Below are 14,529 nucleotides of genomic sequence, written 5' to 3'. Positions count from 1 at the left end.
ACTTTAAGAAAATGAAGATGAGAGATTTGCTTCTAGGCCCCAACCTTGGAGGAAACATGATTACCTCAGCAATTTCAGGGGATGGGGAGCGGGGAGATGGAGAAAGAAGGAAAGCAACCCACAGCATCCCTGAACTGGCAGTTGTCAACAGCCCAGCCAGAAAGACAGCCCAATTCTTCTAGCTGTGGCCCCCGGGGAGGGTTTGCCCAGGTCCTCTTTGCCCACCCTTTGCCAAAGAGATCACCATTTAATATAGGAGCGGACAATGGTTCCCTTCTGGGCAATGCCCGAGAGCCACCCCCTCCACCAAACCGATTAAAAAGGTGCTCCCAGAAGGCAACTGGCTCAGAGTCGGAAGGAGCAGGTCTGTGCCCGGGACTCATGCCACCAAGTGCCCAAACAGACGGCAGAGAGGTGTGTGCTTCCCAGGGCAAACGGAACAGGGAAGCCAGAAGCAGCAAGCCGTGTGTGTATGTGTGCGCGCAATCCCAGCCCTCCCCTTTCCATCCCACTGACGGCAGCATATTAAAACCAGGTGTTGGATCCTTCCATGCTGGCAGGTAACAGGCTGGCGTAACAGGAAGAGGAGAGAATGCTTGTCAGTTATAAATACCGCACTTCAAGGGGGTGGGGAGAAAGGGGCTGAGGCCAAGAAGCTCTGTGCGACTTTCCCAGCCCTGGAAAAAAACAGCTGAAGCAAATGACCAGCGAGGCCCAGACCGGGGTCTTTCTCCCAAGTCCCACCAGGCGCGAGCCCAAAGTCTTTCAATACGTCGTAGGAAGGAATGTTTGGCTGATAAAGGGGGGCTGGCTGGACCAGGGGGCGACGGGAAGCTGCCGAGGCCCCTGCTGGAGAACACCCGCTGCTCCGGCCGCCCTTCGAAGTCTCCAGGGTCTCAGATAAGAGGCAGAGCTGCCCCCGGAAAAGCTTTCACACCGTACTCAGGGCCTGGGGAAGAAGAAGAGGAGGCATCTGTCATGGGCCAGAGAGAAGGGAAGGGGGGGGGGAAATCAGAGGACTCTGGCAGAGCATTCTGGGTAGGCAAAACTGCTTAATCAATGGCATGAACTCCTCCCCCCCAGCCAACTGGCCAAGCTGGTTTCCCAAAAATACAAAACAGAAATAAAAGCAGAAATGGAATAACATGCATAAAACTGCATGGAAAGAGGACAACCGTTTAAAAAGCGTCAACAGGTGGCAAAGTAGAAGACCATCTGAACAAACTAGAATGGAGCAACGGGACAGAGCAAGAAAAAAAAGAACAGATTAAGAGAGAGCCTCAAAAACAGCCAGCAAAGCAAGCAATGGAAGACCATCAACAATATTAATCAAAGCCAGTAACCAGTGTCTCTCCCCCCACCCCATCAAGAGGGTTTACACCAGGCAGAGGGACAGGGGCAGACATTCTATGGACAAGGTGCCACAACAGAAAAGGCGCTGCATTTTAGGGCCCTCCATCATATGCTGGCAGTGCAAAGAGTCTCAGAAAAGAGTCTCAACAATTAATCAAATCCAAGTAGGATTAGGGGGCCCTTCCAATTCCAGTCCCAGATCATACAGGGCTTTAAATGGAAGAGAAAGAACCCCTTAAACACCAGCAATATACATTTGCCCAGCATCTGTCTGCAGTATTTTTTTACCAACTGAAGTTCCTGAACCGTCTTCAAGGGCAGCCCCAGGTAGAGCCCATTGCAGTAATCTAACCTGGAAGTAACCACAGCATGGGTCTACAGAGCGTGTATATCAAGGAAGGATGAAACGTAGACCATCTGGCCCGATGCTCTCACAAAAGAGAGACGTGGTTTCAAGAACTCTTTCTTGGGGTGGGGAGGGAGAAATACTCATGCCTTAAGGCCCCCTTGCGCTGCAGCAGCAATTCTGCCGGCTGGGCCACGTCACGCCGAGAAGAGGATGGGGCAGCCAGACACTAACACCAAGTTTGCCCTCCAAGCTTCAGACATTTGACTGTAGACATGGTATACGATTCTTTTTTAAGTTTAGCTGATGCGGAGGCTCAGTGGAGGAAACATTTTTTCTCTCTTCTAAGATAATCTTGAGATGGAGTAATGTTTTGAATGATATCAGATCTGGTAATATTTTTTCTTTATTTGTTAAATGTAAATTATGTGGAAGCTCGGAGGTTGATGTGTATTCTTCCCCCCCTCCCCCCCCTTCTGTACCCCTCTTATATAAAATAAAAAAAGAACAGGGAAGATGCTGCAGATCAGCTCTCTTATGAGGGGAACTATGCAGGGTTTCTGCATCCCGCATCAGATTAACCAGTCATTTCATAAGAACCCACCCCCGTTACCTTCCGTGCAAATTCCGGCAGGACAAAGGCTGCCCGGTGGACGTCTGAGTTGTAATACTTAAGGTCCATGGCATCGACTTGCTCCTGGGACAGCGGCTGCGCCGGTTCCCTGAAATTTGTGCTCTGCAGGAAGGAAAGCAGGAAATCCATCAGGCCCTCTGTGATGCACAAGGAGAGATTACTACGCCCTCCGCATGTGGGGACTCGAGCATTCAAGGCTCCTGAACGAGCATAAGACACGGTGACACGGGGGCATTCAATTAACTCTTCCAGCACCTCTGGGAGCTCAGGCGACTGTCTTCTGGGGAGAGAGCCTGGGGAGAGAGCCTGGCCCCAATTCCCTTGGTGCCTGGACCCATCTGGATTCCGCTCCAGCCAACAGCCCCCAGCCTCAGCCTTCCAAATTTCATTTATTTATTGACATTCTGCTTTTCTCCCCCGTTGGGACTCAAAGCAGCTTAGTACGTGGTTCACCCTCCCCCTCGATTTCCTACCATGTGAGGTAGGGCTAGTTGAGTCTGTGACGGGCCCAAGGTCACCCAGCAAGCTTCTATGGCAGAAGTGGGGATTCAAACCCGGGTCACCCAGGGACTTAGACCGCCCCTCTGTCCACTGCACCACAGTGGCTCTTCTCGCAGAGGGAGGGGAGAAGGCAGCCTGGACCCAGGCCTTCCCCCCCACCCCCATTTTTGACACTGGAAACCGTAAGTCACATTTTTGGTTTAAAAGCACAGGTAAAATAAGCAAAATAATTTCAAGGCAGTGACGATCTCTGGTTACCAAAATGAGGTACAGAAAATAACATGCACATTTGCTCCTAATGTATTGTTGTGGGGGTTGTTTATTTTGGCAATTTTACCCAACCCATCCAAATCAGGGTCTGTGTAAAGTGGAGCAAGACTCCCCAGCCCTGCAAGCAAGACTCCCCTGCCCTGCAAACGGCAATGAATTATGGAAAAAGGGTGCCCTCAAAACCTCACATATACACAGATGAAGCTGCACTATACTGAATCAGACCACTGGTCCGTCAAGGTCAGTATTGTCTACTCTGACTGGCTGCGGCTCTCCAGGGTCTCAGGCAGAGAAAGGTCTTTCACATCACCTACTACCTAGAACTTTTAACTGGAGATGCCAGGAATTTAACCTGGGACCTTCTGAATGTCAAGCAGAAGCTCTGCCACTGAGACTCAGCTGGTACCCAATCATCAAAGTCAGTATTGTCCACTCAGACTCACAGCTGCTCTCCAGGCTGTGGTCTTTCACATCACCTATGCCTGGTACATCTTTTTTTAAAAAAAACTAAAGATACCAGGGATTGAACCTGGGACCTCCTGTGCGCAAAGCAGAGGCACCTCCACTGAGCCACAGCCCCTCCCCAAACCTAACCTGCAATGCATCTTGCATTAGATGCTATTTGCAAGTCAAGGACAGCACACACACCCTCCAAAACACTCTGCAAGACCCTGAACCAAGCACTTTGTAACAGAAGGTTGCTCCCTGTCCCTGCAAGCTCAGCCGCTGTCCATCGAGCTAAAGCGCTCCTCCCCCTGTAAGAGATGAGCTCCCCTCGCATCCCGACCACACTGGCCTTGCCCAGCTACAAAAACGAGCTGCTCAATCCTTACTGGGTCCTTGCTACACAACATGAAGCCGATCTGGCCGCTTGGGTACGTCGGGATGGTACAGTAGGCATACTCCACCACGGGGAACAACGACTTGCAGAACTGCCGCATCTCCTTAATGAGGTCGAGGTGCAGCCACTGGCATTCGCCTGGCCGAGAGACAGAGAGAGACACAAGACCCAGCATGAGATGGATTGACTCGATCCACGAAGCCCCGGCCCTCGGTTTGCAAGACCTGAGCAAGGAACACATGAACACAGGAAGCTGCCTTATACTGAATCTGACCATCAAGGTCCATCAAAGTCAGTATCGTCTACTCAGACCGGCAGCGGCTCTCCAGGGTCTTTTCACATCACCTACTTGCCTGGTTCCTTTAACTGAAGGTGCCGGGGATTGAACCTGGGTCCTTCTGCATGCCAAGCAGATGATCCACCACTGAGCCACAGCCCCTCCCTAAATGATATCATGTTCTGAAGGTCATTCGTTCACAGGATCGGCGTGAGTCGGAAGCGGCTCAACAGCATTTAACACACATAGGTATTTCCATGTGATTGGAATGGTGGTTACAGAGGTGCTCCCACACAGACATACTTGGAAAGGGGCTTTGTGCAAGCACTTGGCTATACACACGGCCGGCTGGGGGGGGGGGGGGAGAACCACTGAACAGGGGCTTAGAGGATTTCATTGCATGGACTGCCATGTTTCCAGAAGGCTTTTTACATTTGCCAACTACTATTATTCATTTGTATCCCACCTTTCTCCCCAGTGAGGACTCATTGCAGCTTATGCTGTTCTCCTCCCCTCCATTTTTATCCTCACAGCAACCTTGTGAGGTAGGTTAGGCTGCGAGTGTGTAACTGACTCCAGCAAGCTTCCATGGAAGAGTGGGGACTGGAACCCAGGGCTCCAGGATCCTAGCCTGTCACTCTTACTGCACTGGCTCTCAATTATAAGAAGCCGAGCACCAACATTTCAAGCACGTTGACTAAGAAGGCCGAAGTCGATGTTTTGCTTGGACACTGGAGCCTCTCTAGGACTGACTTGCTGGTTCCATCTGAGTCCAGCCTCACCTTGGCAGCAAAGGATTCCGTCTTCCCTTAGAGCTGTCTTCATTAGCTGGTAGTAAGATTCTTTGAATAAGCTCTCTGCAGGACCTGGAAAAAGAGACCCACACAGCGGTTCACAGCCATCAGGAGGCATCTGAGAGATGCCGTTAGTAGGATCCTCTTTTTTAAAATATCTTAAAAAAAATTTTTTAAGACAAATCATAGAATCATAGATTCTCGGGAGGTGTTGAGCTCTCCTTCCTTGGAGGTTTTTAAGCAGAGGCTAGATGGCCATCTGACACCAATGCTGATTCTATGACCTTAGGCAGTTCATGAGAGGGAGGGCATCTTGGCCATCTTCTGGGCATGGAATAGGGGTCACTGGGGGTGTGTGGGGGGGAGGTAGTTGTGAATTTCCCGCACTGTGCAGGGGGTTGGACTAGATGACCTTGGTGGTCCCTTCCAACTCTATGGTTCTATGATTCTATTTTATGTTTCCATGTACGGACACTCAGGCGCTTACCCATGGGGTCGGAGGAGTCCGTGATGATCACATCAAAAGCCTCTTGGTTGCGCTTCATGAACTCAAAGCCGTCCCCGACGTGCAGGGTGAGCTTCGGGCTGGAGTATCCTACAGCCATGCCCGGGAGGTATTTCTTGGACGCCGCGATCACGTCCTGCAAAGCAGCCGGAGTAAAGAATTAAGAAAGCAACGCAGGCCAGTAAAGACACAAACGGGCCTGTATCACATCAGTGAGGGCGTGCCACAGATCATGCCTGGTTTTTTTTAATGGGTTACAAGCTCAAACATTGGAAACTCTCTTCTTTTCTTTAAAAAAATTAAGAGTGTGGTATGCAAACATGTTGCGTAAATTAAGGGATTCTTGAAGATTCTCATAAAGAAGTCAATAAAATTTTAAAAATGACATCCTGCCTGCACAATGTACACATGAAGCCAGCTGGGTGACCTTGGGCTAGTCACAGCTCTCTCAGCCCCACCTATCTCACAGGGTGTCCTTTGTGGGGAGGGGAAGGGAAGGTGATTGTAAGCTGGTTTGAGTCTCCCTTCAGTGGTAGAGAAAGTCGGCAAATAAAAACCAACTCTTCTTTTAGTGTGGCTATGGAAACATGGAAGCCAGTCCTCTTTCTCCGCCAGTCCCGAACATGCTCAAAATTGCACAAGTTTCTTTTGGCTATGTTGCGGCTGGATCTGTACTCTCTGGGCCAGGGGTGACTCAAACTGCCTGAGAAGCTTTTGCCAGAGCCCCAACTGCTCCTTTCTCAGCCTATTCCCTATTTGTTAGGGCGGCAGCATCCTGAATTCCGGTATGTTTCAGAGAAGGCCTTTGATGGGGAAATCCATCACTAACCCATCCCTGCCCTGGAGCCTCAATTCCTCACCGGAACCGCCTTTGTTAGGCAATATCTAGTGCCAAGTGGAAGTCTTCACTTCCTCCTCCACCCAAGCCAAATAACTTTTGCAAACTGCTGCCATATTATGGTCTGGGGCTACAGGGCTTGCTCAGTGGTACAGTCATGCCAGGGGAATTCCTTCCTCCAAGCTACGGATCTGGCACCCAGTTTGTGGAGTTTTAGGTATCCAGCAGAAGTGTTCTCATTTTCCTTGAACATTTGCTGATGGATACACCCTGGCTCAAAAATCCCCTCACACACAAAGCTACGCTTTTTCATCTTGCCGAGATTCAGCGCCGAGCCACTCTGATATTTGCATTCTGCTTTTCAAGTCTTCAGAAAACGACTCATAAAACCTGCATCTTAATGCACAAAAACATCCAGCTAGATATAAAAACCAAACATCTAAAGAACACTCCGCACAACCTTAATATAAACCTCTAAAATAAATTCGCAACAATGTAACGTTTGATTTCCTCTTTTACTGTGAGGATTTGTTTTTATGCTGAGGATTTTTATTGCTAACGTTTTCAATATTTTTGCTGCCAATCGTATTCTTCATTTAAAAAACAACAACCACCTGGTTTTTAAAGCCATTTTAAATCACCTTGTTAACTTTGGTCAAGAGTACAGAACAGAAATGCTTCAAATAAACCAAACAGCGTGGCTACAAGAGAGGCGGAGGCATGCCACTAATCTACCATTGTGGGCCCATTCCTCGGCAGTGGTTCCCAACCTTTTTCGAGTCGCCTGCGACCCCCACCACATTTGCATAAAGCCATAAAATGACATTTTCAATAGGATAAAGAAAACACATTAAAAATAGATTTTTCAGAATACAATTCCAACGTAATATTTAACTAATTTCATTAAATAATTAATTAATATGTAATGCGATGGCTGTGCTTGCATCTGGGTAACCAGCTTCAAAATTCGTGGCTGAGTGTTTGTCTCTAAGTGACGTTTGAGTTTTGAAGGTTTCATAGATTCAGCACTGAGAACAACATTGCACAAAACGCATTGTGGCTTCTCCATGCCATTGCTGATCAAGGTGGTAAAGCCAAATTTTAGATAGTCTTCTGAATATTTACGTTTTTTCTCAAACTTTTCAGGCCGCCCCAAAGAAAGGCACACTGGAATAGCGACCACGCTGCAGTCGCCTTTTAGTCTCCCTCCCCATTATCGCCTGTTTTGTTTTCTTCAACCTCCCGGCTTTGTTGTTTCTCCCCCCGCCCTCCGGGAAGGGGAGGCAAAGCAAGGTTGCTGCCACAGGAGATCCTAAGAACATAAGAAAAGGCCTGGCTGGATCAGACCAAGGCCCATCGAGTCCAGCCGTCTGTTCACACAGGGGCCAAACCAGGTGCCTCTAGGAAGCCCCCCAAACAAGACTCTATCCTCCCAGGAGCCAGGGAAGGAAAGCAGGAGGAGGAGGAGGAAGAAGGGGGGGGGGAAGAAGTCGTCTCCCATACCCGCCTCCTCCCTCCTGCGATCCCAGCGGCAGGAAGGGAAGGGGCAGACTGGGGAAGGAAGAGGAGGGCGGGGAAGGAACTGCCTGCTTGGCTGTGTGGAAGAGGAGGAGGGGGGTCACTGCCGCCAGGCTGCCGAGGCTGAGTGAGTGGCGGTGGAGGCGCTGGGGCCTTGGACCCGGGGAAGGAGAGGCGGCGGCGGAGGAGGAGGAGGGGAGCCAGGAGGCGAGTGGGAGGCCGGCACCCCCCCCTTCGCCCTCAGGAGGTTGCGCCCAGCTGCTGGAAGGCAGGCAGGAAGGAAAAAGAGACCAGCGACAACCCCCCAGAAAACACTTTGCGACCCCCAAGGGGATCGCGACCCACACGTTGGGAACCACTGGTCTAGACGCATCTGACCGGGGAGGCCCAGTGCGGTAACTGATCCCAGGTGAGATGCAGGCAGCAGAATTATCCCAAGGATGCTCCAGGATGCAGCCCCAATGAGGTACACCTGTGAGTCTAATACAGAGGAGGTTCCCAAACTGGGTAAAAAAGCCTCAGGAAAAACATCTAACCACCACCATACAGGATGCAGAGACAACTTTATGCCCATTTGAATGGGGAGACCTCATGTGTCATTGGACTCAACCATTGCCCCATTATAGTAACTGGAACAGCATCTCTAGCAGAGGAAGCAAGAATGTGAAGGGAGTTCCTGGTGAAGTCTAGCCAACTAGTGCAAGGGAATCCCAGCCTCACAAAGCAAAAAAAAAAAAAAAACCCTTGACTGGGCAAAAGAAAAAGAGGGGAAAAGGTAAAGAACAGGGCTATATCCCCCAAAGACCTCTACAATAATCTGATAACAATCTACTGGTAGTCCCTGGCCCTAAGAGTGTGCGGCTGTCCTCAACGAGAGCCAGGGCTTTTTCGGCCCTGGTGCTGGCCTGGTGGAATGCTCTGTCTGGTGACATCAGAGCCCTGTGGGACCTTAAAGAGTTCTGCAGGGCCTACAAGAAAGAGCTATTCTGCCAGGCCTACGGTTGAGGACAGCCATGAATGTCATCTTGCTTGCCTCCCAATTCCCCCCCCCCCACCTATATTACTTCATACTAACTGAGGGGTAACCTGCTGCCTGTCTCTGACAACATGAGGTTAATTTAGGAACCATCTGTAGACTTTAGTTTTAATTGGGATTTTAGCATTTTTTAATTTAGGATTTAAGATTAATTTTATTCTCGGTTACAGTGATGTACTTTAAATGTTGTTACCTGCCCTGAGCCCGGCTTCAACTGGGGAGGGCGGGTTATAAATCGAAAAAATAAATAATAATAAATGCCCTACAGTTGTAAGGAGGACACCCACCCCATTGCTCTGTCAGTTTACGGAGAAGACAGATTACGCATCCCGCCATAGGTAGGGAGGGGAGATTACTTCCATGTTTAACCCAGAAAGAAAGAGGCAGACATGGCTGCCCCAACGTGGGGAACATCACCAAGCGTTAAGACCCACCTCGTCAATTTCGCACTGTATCACCGACTCCACGGAGGGATGCTTCACCACTTCTCGTAGGACACCTCCATCGCCACCCCCAATGATGAGTACCTGCAGCAAAAGAGGAGCAAAATCATTGGGGGGCCCATCCTCACCAAGGTTTCCTCAAGGAACAAAAGGGTCGCTGGTGTGTTGGTGGGGCTGTAGGCATAAGAAACAGGCACGAGCCCCACAGCACCCACACTAGTGAGCACAATCTTCTTTCTAGTGCATAATTTATGGAGAGGGGCCATGGCTCAGTGGTAGAGCATCTGCTTGGCATGCAGAAGGTCCCAGGTTCAATCCCCAGCATCTCCAGTTAAAGGGACTAGGCAGGTCGGTGATGTGAAAGACCTTTCGCTTCCTGAGACCCTGGAGTAGGTGATGTGAAAGACCTCTGTCTGACACCCTGGAGAGCCGCTGCCTCTCTGAGTAGACAATACTGACTTTGATGAACCAAAGGTCTGATTCAGTATAGGGCAGCTTCATGTGTTCAATTACAGGCAACCTGGCATCCAATTCACAAAAGCAGCATCTGCTATGGAATTCTGCGGGCAGGAAAGTGACTTTGGAAATTCACAGAGTATAAAATATTGTCAAAGGCTTTCACGGTCAGAGTTCATTGGTTCTTGTAGGTTATCCGGGCTATGTAACCATGGTCTTGGTATAGTTCACTACTGAACACCGAATGACGGCGTGTTCCCGTTATGGTGAAGACTATACCAGCTGCACAAGACTGCAAGTTGCCGAAATCTGTTTTCTGATTATCTTTCCTTCCAATCCAGAACTATACAATTCTGTCCATTTCCCACAGGGCTGCTGTTCCCGAATCCCCAGAAGGAGGGCTCTTCTTACGAGGCGGCGTCCCAGGCTCACCTTGCGTGGATTTCGATGGCTACACAAAGGCAGGTTGGCGATCATTTCTTGGTACGAAAACTCGTCTCTCTCTGTACACTGGATAACGCCGTCAAGGACTAACACGTTCCCGTATGTTTTGCTGCTGGGGCAAAAGAAACAGAGATGAAGGGAACCAGGACAGACCTCCTTGCCCAAAATGCGCACCCCGAACTCTTAAAAACAGCCTCCCCCCTATTAAAGCCTCAATACACCGAACTGCATTTGTGGACACGTGAACACATGAAGCTGCCTTCTACTGAATCAGACCCTTGGTCCATCAAAGTCAGTATTGTCTACTCAGACTGGCAGCGGCTCTCCAGGGTCTCAGGCAGAGGTCTTTCCGATCACCTACTTGCCTGGCCCCTTTAACTGGAGATGCCAGGGATTGAACACATGTATTTAAACTCTGGGATCTCTCTCCTTTGTTGGGCCTGCTTGTCCTTTAGGGCGGAGACCCCATTTCCAGTGACAGAGCATCGCACACGTTTCTTTTTGCTTGAGACAGTAGTAGGAAGTGAAGGGGGCTGCGAGAGAGAGATGGCAAGTCCATTTTCAGCAGGCGGCGGAGGCTACTCTGGTGAACCAAATTTGTATCCCTCCACATGAAGCCAGCTGGGTGACCTCGGGCTAGTCACACTCTCCCAGTCCCACCTACCTCGCAGGGTGCCTGTTGTGGGGAGGGGAAGGCGATTGTAACCCTGATCTCTGAACTGGAGAACCGGGTTCGATTCCCCACTCCTCCACATGAGCGGCGGAGGCTAATCTGGTGAACCAGGTTGGTTTCCCCACTCCTACACACGAAGCCAGCTGGGTGACCTTGGGCTAGTCACAGCTCTCTCGGCCCCACCTACCTCGCAGGGTGCCTGTTGTGGGGAGGGGAAGGGGATTGTAAACCGGTTTGATTCTGCCTTAAGTGGTAGAGAAAGCCGGCATGTAAAGACCAACCCTTCTTCTTCCTCTCCTCTCCTGAAGCCCCCCTGGAGAGCCGCGGCCGGTCGGAGGAGCATGATGGGGAGAGGCTGTGGCTCAGTGGTAGAGCATCTGCTTGGCACGCAGAAGGTCCCAGGTTCAATCTCCGGCATCTCCAGTTAAAGGGTCAAGGCGAGCAGGTGATGGGAAAGACCTCTGCCTGAGACCCTGGAGAGCCATGGGGAGGGGCTGTGGCTCAGGGGCAGAGAATCTGCTTGGCATGCAGAAGGTCCCAGGTTCAGTCCCCGGCATCTCCAGTTAAAGGGACCAGGCAAGTAGGTGATGTGACAGACCTCTGCCTGAGACCCTGGAGAGCCGCTGCCGGCCTGAGTAGACAATACTGACTCTGATGGACCTTGACGGTCTGATTCAGTAGAAGGCAGCTTTGTGTGCAGTTTGGGGTGGGGCCGTGGCTCAGTGGTAGAGCATCTGCTTGGCCTGCAGAAGGTCCCAGGTGCAATCCAGTTAAAGGGACTAGGCAGGTAAGTGATGTGAAAGACCTCTCTGCCTGAGAGCCATGGGAAGGGGCCATGGCTCAATGGCAGAGCCTCTGCTTGGCATGCAGAAGGTCCCAGGTTCAATCCCCGGCAGCATCTCCAGTTAAAGGGACCGGGCAAGGAGGTGACGTGAAAGACCTCTGCCTGAGACCCTGGAGGGCCATGGGGAGGGGCTGTGGCTCAGTGGTAGAGCCTCTGCTTGGCACACAGTATGTCCCAGGTTCAATCCCCGGCACCTCCAGTTAAAGGGACCAGGCAAAGTAGGTGATGTGAAAGACCTCTGCCTGAGACCCTGGAGGGCCATGGGGTGGGGCCGTGGCTCAGTAGCAGAGCATCTGCTTGGCCTGCAGAAGGTCCCAGGTGCAATCCAGTTCAAGGGACTAGGCAGGTAGGTGATGTGAAAGACCCCTGCCTGAGACCCTGGAGAACCCATGGAGACGGGCTGTGGCTCAGGGACAGAGCCTCTGCTTGGCCTGCAGAAGGGCCCAGGTTCAATGCCCGGCCTCTCCAGTTAGAGGGACCAGGCAGGTAGGTGATGGGAAAGACCTCTTTCTGCCTGAGACCCTGGGGAGCCGCTGCCGGCCTGAGTAGACAAGACGGACTCTGATGGGCCCGGATGGTCTGATTCGGTACAAGGCAGCTTCATGCGTGTGACAGCCCCCGGGGGGAAGGGTGCAGAGCCCAGTGGCCAGAGCCGCCCTGTCCGGCCTGCAGAACCCTCCCCCGGGGGACCCCCCCCCCCCGCCTCACCTGCGGAAGACGAGGATCTCCTGGAAGGGCGAGCGGCGGTGGTGCAGGACCCGGTCCACCTGCAGGGAGAGGGCCTGGCCGGGCCAGAGGCTGCAGGTCTCGCGGAACCAGCCCTCGCGGAGGCCGGCGGGGCCCGGGGCGGCCTGGCCGGGCTCCATGGGCCGCCTGCCGCTGCACGGGCCGCCCGCGCCGCACCTGCCACCCGCGCGCGCCGCAACCCACCCTGCTGCCTGGCGAGGGGGCGGGGCGCCGCCCCGGCGCCGCGGCCCCATAGGCGCGCGCCTCCGCAGGGCCCGCCCCCCGGTCGGAGGCGGCCAGTGAGGAGCGGGCTGGCGGCGGCGGCGGGCTAGGCTGCGCGCGCGGCTGGCCCGGGCGGCCACGTGGGGGAGTCGGGCAGGGCGCGCCTCCGCGGCTGGGCGGCGCGCGTTCGGGATTGGCTGGCGGGAAGCGGGTGGGCGGGCCGGAGAGGCCCTCGCACGTGGGGCCACTTGGCAGGCGGGCGGTTCAACAGGGGAAGCGCCCTTGGGCGACTTGCTGCAGCCGAGGCTGAAATGCGCTCTGGAGGCGCTGATGGGGGGGGGGGCATTAGGGGAGGGGCCGTGGCTCAGTGGTAGAGCGTCTGTGTGGCATGCAGGAGGTCCCAGGTTCAATCCCCGGCATCTCCAGTTAAAGGGAATAGGCAAGGAGGTGATGTGAAAGACCTCTGCCTGAGATCCTGGAGAGCCTTGGAGAGGGGCTGTGGCAAAGTAGGTGATTCCGTGGACTGCCAAAAAAACAAATCAGTGGGTTCTAGATCAAATCAAGCCTGAACTGACCCTAGAAGCTAAAATGACTAAACGGAGGCTGTCGTATTTTGGTCACGTCATGAGACGACAAGAGTCACTGGAAAAGACAGTCATGCTAGGAAAAGTTGAGGGCAGCAGGAAAAGAGGAAGACCCAACAAGAGATGGATGGACTCAATAAAGGAAGCCACAGCCTTCAATTTGCAAGATCTGAGCAAGGCTGTCAAAGATAGGACATTTTGGAGGACTTTCATTCATAGGGTCGCCATGAGTCGGAGGCGACTTGACGGCACTTAACACACACACACAAGTAGGTGATGTGAAAAACCTCTGCCTCAGACCCTGGAGATTCATGGAGAGGGGCCGTGTCTCAGTGGTAAAGCTCTGCTTGGCATGCAGAAGGTCCCAGGTTCAATCCCCGGCATCTCCAGTTAAAGGGACTAGGCAAGAAGGTGATGTGAAAGACCCCTGCCTGAGACCCTGGAGAGCTGCTGCCAGTCTGAGTAGACAATACTGACTTTGATGGACCTTGATGGTCTGATTCAGTATAAGGCAGTTTCATGTGTTCATGTGTGTTCTTTCCATGCCGGGCACTGAAGCAGGATCCTTCCCAGCATGCTCTGGGATGTGTTCACACCAGAGAAAATCTAACATTTTTTTTTAAAGCTTTCAATGATCCATAACTTTTTAGAGCAAAATAAGCTGCTTCCAGAGGATCTGGAACAAAGATCGCTCCAGTGTCTTTTAGAAGGGACGCACCTCTAAACTTTCCATACTTTGGGGAATCTGAAATTAAGTTGTTACAGAAGGACGGGGAATTGTGTTTTCCTTACTAGGAAACTCCTTTAGACCAAGGGTTCTCTGGAAAGCACTCTGGTAACTGGCTGCCACTCCACAGGGACCTCCTGAGAGCGTCCAGACTGACCCGCTGAGAAGGAATCCTTTCAGCCTCCGCCAACTGCATGACTCTCACAGCAGTTAACACCAAACGTTATCGATTTTTTTTCATGTTCTGCATTTATAAATACCATAGCATCACACGTTACACAGAAGTAAACCCACATATTCCACTCGGCCATCCCTTCTGGTTCCTGTTGGCCCTGCAACCCATCTGCAACAGAGCAATGAATAGGGCTGCCAACCTCCAGGTACTAGCTGGAGATCTCCTGCTATTACAACCGATCTCCAGCTGATAAAGATCAGTTCACCTGGAGAAAATGGCCGCTTTGGCAATTGGACTCTATGGCATTGAAGTCCCTCCCCAA

The 14,529-nt window shown here is 52.0% G+C and overlaps 1 protein-coding gene across 1 annotated transcript; it reads right to left on the bottom strand.

Moving 5' to 3' along the window:
* Positions 1–893: 893 nt before the first annotated feature.
* Positions 894–12,639, bottom strand: SRM (spermidine synthase). The gene is made up of 8 exons (XM_056865394.1): positions 12,482–12,639; positions 10,245–10,365; positions 9,348–9,440; positions 5,504–5,657; positions 5,005–5,088; positions 3,938–4,083; positions 2,313–2,435; positions 894–949 (listed from the first exon to the last, which is right to left on the bottom strand). The coding sequence occupies exons 1-8, from the start codon at positions 12,637–12,639 to the stop codon at positions 932–934; spliced, it is 897 nt and encodes a 298-aa protein (XP_056721372.1). The 3' UTR covers positions 894–931.
* Between the last annotated feature and the right edge of the window lie 1,890 nt (positions 12,640–14,529).

Source organism: Euleptes europaea, chromosome 19, assembly GCF_029931775.1.
Source record: "Euleptes europaea isolate rEulEur1 chromosome 19, rEulEur1.hap1, whole genome shotgun sequence".
Taxonomy (NCBI): Eukaryota; Metazoa; Chordata; class Lepidosauria; order Squamata; family Sphaerodactylidae; genus Euleptes; species Euleptes europaea.
The sequence above is the reverse complement of the archived record's forward strand: the minus strand, read 5'-3'. Positions and strand labels throughout refer to the sequence as shown.